General features: G+C 39.1%; 1 protein-coding gene across 1 annotated transcript in view; it reads right to left on the bottom strand.

The window, feature by feature from the left end:
- The window catches only part of LOC101849375 (extensin-like), a 71481-nt gene that overhangs the window by 29376 nt on the left and 36578 nt on the right, over positions 1-5527 (bottom strand). Inside the window, exons 2-3 of the mRNA XM_035969775.1 lie at positions 1252-1445; positions 185-278 (exon numbers count right to left, since the gene is read on the bottom strand). Coding sequence (XP_035825668.1) covers positions 185-278; positions 1252-1445 — 288 coding nt within the window. The remainder of the gene's footprint in view (positions 1-184; positions 279-1251; positions 1446-5527) is intronic.

Here is a 5527-nt window from a genome sequence, read left to right as displayed (position 1 = left end):
TCTCGCTCTCTCTCGCGCTCTTTCTCGCTCTCTTTCTCTCGCTTAAACGCGCAAATGCGCGTGCACGCACACACACACACACACACACACACACACTTACGTACACGCTATCCTAACAAGAAATGTAGCAAACAAGTGATATATTTCGCTGATAAAGCGCCATGAGAATATCAAGAAGTCTTACTGTGCTGAGTACAGTATGGCTGCGACAGACGCCGTCTCCGTTGGCACAGTCGACGGCGTCCGCTTACACGCGTCAGCTCCTGACATTGTCCACGCTGAAAACAGATTGAAGAACATTGTAGTTAGTTATAGTAGAGGATTTACGTGAGCGCCATAAGATTAGAGGTGTTACTAGAGAGTAACAAACATAAAAAAGAAGGGGAGACAAGGACGATAGATGTTTGATAGGAAAGAAGAAGCACACCACACCAGAGCACCAGCCAACCACCCACTATGAACATTTAATAACAGATCCTAACTAATCAGCTTCTATTACAAAAAAGGCGAAATGAGAATGACAATATTATGTTGGAAAATGGAAGGAACGTGTAGGTGTTTTCTACGATAATAGTTGTATTGGGGTTTTGCGACGCTCGCAACAGCATAAGGTCATATGAGCGCGCGAAACAGGTTGGGTTTTTCTCAACGGTTCATTTCTCGGTTAGATACTGGTCAATATTTCTATTTTAAAAAATTTTAAACGCTCAAAATCGAGTGTAAATAGGCTTTAGATTTAAATTTAAAGTTAAAACAACTTTCTGAATAACACTTAAAATTTTCGAATAATCTATTTCATAACTTTCCATAAAGCATTGGCCTTTATAAAATCTAAATTAAATCCTATTAAATTCGGAAGATCAGGTATACAATGTTGGAAGTAAAAAGTGGAAAATACATACAGGAAACAATAGGTTGCCAAGAGCCATGGGGAAGATTGGAACATTAACTTTGTGTCAGATGCGATGCCCATCTGGTGACCGGGAATTTACCAGACTGTAGAGACCTGAATGAATTACTTTTAATGCGCTGATCGGAAGAATTTGTTCTCCTTCATTGGTCCTAACAGAAGTCTCAATTTTTCGGTCAATAATCTTAACATGCGACGTTAACGCAGTTGTGGGCGCTGTTTACCTCCAAAACAAAAGAAAACAACCAAGAAAGAGGGGGAAACATTCTAAAAGAACAAATAAGAATTTAAAAACAAAAAACAAAACAACAACAACAACAACAACAAAAACAAAAACTTACGTCGTTTGCTGCCAGTGGTTGTTGAGCCTGCAACGCCGGCATTGCAAGCTCAGGACGGGCAGGGCGTGGGTCCACTTCCATTGGCTCCGCTTGCAACACCGGCATTGCAGGACCAGCCTGTCCTACGGGACCGCCCTGTCCCACAGGAATTGCAGGCAGCACAGGTGGCTGGTCTCGGCCAGCTTCAGGCCGACCTGCAAAAGAAGAACATACGGTGCGTGAGTGAAACTCTCTTCACAACTCTGCTGCATCTTCTGGTGGCTTTTTGCTTCACGACGTTTTGCTGTAGCTATTGTAGGCGGTACTTTGGTCACTTATTGATTGATTGATTGAGTAGGCCTTTTACGGCACTATCGGCTTGATTTTGGTCATTTAAGTGCCAACAGGTTGATTGAGTAGGTGTTTTACGGCACTATCGACTTTATTTTGGTCATTTAAGTGCCAACAGGTTGATTGAGTAGGTGTTTTACGGCGCTATCGACTTTATTTTTGTCATTTAAGCGCTAACAGGTTGATTGAGTGGTGTTTTACGGAGCTATCGACTTGATTTTTGTCATTTAAGTGCCAACAGGTTGATTGAGTAGGTGTTTTACGGCGCTATCGACTTTATTTTTGTCATTTAAGCGCTAACAGGTTGATTGAGTGGTGTTTTACGGAGCTATCGACTTGATTTTTGTCATTTAAGTGCCAACAGGTTGATTGAGTAGGTGTTTTACGGCGCTATCGACCCAATTTTCGTCATTTAAGGGCCAACAGGTTTCCCTGCAACAGAATAAGACATGTTTTAGTAAGAGTCTTTTGGAGCTCGCAACCGCACACGATCACACTGTTCTCATTATGCTAAAAGGACGGACAGACATTTATGAAAATTTTTGTAAATATGGTAAAGACTTATTAACATTTGTATATATACAATATTAATTTCAGTGTATGTATATATACAATGATAACGGTAACTATATGTGAGGCAGCATGGTGGAATCAGGTTCTCGTCAATTTTTGGGCATATTGAGTTATTGGTATCATCTTAAAGTTAATACATTTGCCTTGCTTTCAATGAAAATATTACCCGTCCATCCTCAATAGAAGTGGAGATATTTTGGATTGAAGGAGGTGGGGGTCACCTGATCTAAGAGATAAAATTAGCGAGAAAATGGCCGCAATAGCTTGGTAAATTCCAAAGCTGGAGAGTCCATGGAAAATGTGAATTTATATTTTTGTGTCTTTAATCGACGTTTTTGGTGTAATCCTAAAAAGGAATGTGTTTATAAATGGAGATAAAAGATGTTGAGCCAAAAAAAAAAGGGAAAAAAATGCTATGCAGGGAGAAAACTTCTGTTTTCTTCGATTTCATTGTCTTGACGAGAGCCTGATTCCACCACGCTGCCTCACATATATTTTTGTATTCTAGTAAATAGTCCTATTTCTTTACATAACTTACATTTTTTGGGGGGGTCTACAATGTCAAAAAGAGTTTTGATATCTTTACATTTAAAATATCTATTACGTACTTCATTAAATTCGACACATTCCGTTAGGATGTGCCGAACTGTCAAATTTGTGTTGTAAGCCACGCAAAAAGGAGCTTCCTCTCCTTCGAGTAACTGTTTGTGCGTGACGTGCGTGTGTCCTATTTTTAATCTGGTATAACCCACGTTCTCTCTTCGTAGGAGAGACAGGGGTTTCCTGGGCGCAAGTTTCAGTTGAATGTAATGGAGTTTGTTGTGTATTTGTTGCGTATTTTGTTGATTCCAAATTTGGGACCAGGAGCTTTTACTTTCGGTTTCATGTCAGACAAAGGGATTTTACTCTTTTTGTTTTCAGGTAGTTTTAGAGATACTTTGGCAAATTGGTCAACGGCTTCGTTGCCATCAATGCCCACATGGCTTGAAAGCCAAGCAATAGTAATAGTTTTTCCAGACTGATGTAGAAAATGCAGTTTAATTATAAGTTTTAAAATTCTGTTGTCGGAGGTGTCAGGGCGCTCTAAAGATTTCAGACAAGATTGATTGAGTGTGATTGATTGAGTAGTTGTTTTACGGCACTATCGACTCAATTTTGGTCATTTATGCGCCAACAGGTTTCACCGCAACAGAATCAGACGTGTTTTAGTAAGAGTCTTTCGGAGCTCGCAACCGCACACGGTCATACTATTCTCATTATGCTAAAATGACGGACAGACATTTATAAAAGAAAAAATATAAATTTTTGTAAATATGGTGAAGACATTTACATTTGTATATACAATATTAATTTCAATGTATGTATATATACACTGATGACGATAACTATATAATTTCATATTCTATTAAATAGTCCTATTTCTTTATCGTATAATTTTTCTAGGGTCTACAATGTCAGAAAGGGTCTTGATATCTTTACATTTTAAAAATTTCTTACGAATATTATTAAATTCGACACATTCCGTTAGGATGTGCCGAACTGTCAAATTTGTGTTGCACGCAACGCAAAAAGGAGCTTCCTCTCCTTCAAGCAAATGTTTGTGCGTGACGTGCGTGTGTCCTATCTTTAACCTGGTAAAAATAACTTTTTCTCTTTGTAGGAGAGACAGTGGTTTCCTGGGCGCAAGTTTCGGTTGAATGTAATGGAGTTTGTTGTGTATTTGTTGTGTATTTATTGATTCCAAATTTGGGACCAGGAGCTTTTACTTTCGGTTTCATGTCAGAGAAAGGGATTTTACTATTTCTGTTTTCAGGTAGTTTTAAAGATTCTTTGACAAATTGGTCAACGGCTTCGTTGCCATCAATGCCTACATGGCTTGGAAGCCAAGCTATTGTAATAGTTTTTCCACACTGATGTAGAAAATGCAGTTTGATTAAAAGTTTTAAAATTCTGTTGTCGGAGGTGCCAGAGCGCTCTAAAGATTTCAGACAATAGAGAGAGTCTGAAAGGATTAGGAAAGTAGATTTGGTTGATTGATCTATTATATTTAGGGCCATCTCAAGAGCTGTAGCCTCAGCAGTGTAGACTGAGGCTTCTGGGTGGAGTTTCCTTAAGCTTAAGCTGTGTGGCGATGCAAGGGCAGCAGCTCCTACTGAGGAGTCATTTTTGGATCCGTCTGTAAAGAGTTTCTCTGCTTCAGGGTATTTATTTATTAGCTGTTTGTATGATTTTAGGTATGTAGCTTTGTCTGTAGACTTTTTGTTGTGTTTTTCAAGACTAGTATCTATGTTTGGTTTGGTTAAATGCCATGGAGGTACGCTGGACATGGCAAAGGGCTTGATTATGTCTTTAGAAAAATCAGTGTCTTGGAGATCGTTCTGGATTCTCATTCTGAAAGGGCTTACTTTATTTCCTAAGGAGAATAGAGTTTTTAGATCTTTGGAAAGGCCAAAGACACATTTGTGCCTGGGTTTTGGGGTACTGAGCTAAGTTTCAAAGCGTACTGCAAAGAGAGTTTTTTCATTCTAAGCTCTAAAGATGGTCCATGAGCTTCTGTCTGTAAACTTTCTACAGGTGAAGTACGGAAAGCGCCTAGGGCAAGGCGAAGGCCTTGGTTCTGAACAGAGTCTAAAATTTTAAGGTAAGACTTTCTAGCTGATCCGTAAACAGGACTGGCATAGTCCAGCCTGGAACTGACAAGGGAACGGTAAAGTTGAAGAAGTATTTTAGTATCTCCTCCCCATTCGGGATTAGATAATACTTTTAAGGCGTTGAGAGCACTCTGACACCTCGTCTTTAGGTCTTTCAAGTGTGGTAGGAAAGAACGTTTATTGTCGAAGATTACGCACAGGAAACGAGCTTGTTTTTTAACAGGAATTTTCTCCCCTAACAAATATAAATTTGGTTGTCACACACACTTGTGAGACAGACAAAAATGTACAGTTTGTTTTTATTGTAGAAAATTTAAACGCATGCCCGTTTGCGGAAGTTTCCAGTTTATGGAGTTGAAGCTGAAGCTGACGTTTAATGTGATCTATTTTGGATTTGGATTTATAGCAGATCAGGAAGTCGTCAACGTAAAGTGAACAGTCAATGTTTTGAAGGGTCTGTGTGATGGAATTGATTTTGATTTCAAAAGAATGGGTGATAAGATGCTTCCCTGGGGGACGCCTTCTTCTTGGGTGTGTAAATTTAATAGGGTTGAACCTACTCAGATGTTGAAACCTTGCTTACTACGATAGGTCTGTGTATTGATGACATCAAAAAGTGGATAGTTGATAATAAGCTCCAGCTTAATGAAAATAAAACTGAAATTCTGTTATGTAACCCAAAGAAAAGCCATATCCCCGTAGACATTGATCATATTTGTACT

This window comes from Aplysia californica, unplaced genomic scaffold, assembly GCF_000002075.1.
Source record: "Aplysia californica isolate F4 #8 unplaced genomic scaffold, AplCal3.0 scaffold00181, whole genome shotgun sequence".
Classification (NCBI taxonomy): domain Eukaryota; kingdom Metazoa; phylum Mollusca; class Gastropoda; order Aplysiida; family Aplysiidae; genus Aplysia; species Aplysia californica.
Note: the sequence above shows the minus strand (reverse complement) of the source record. Positions and strands in the feature narration are given on the sequence as shown.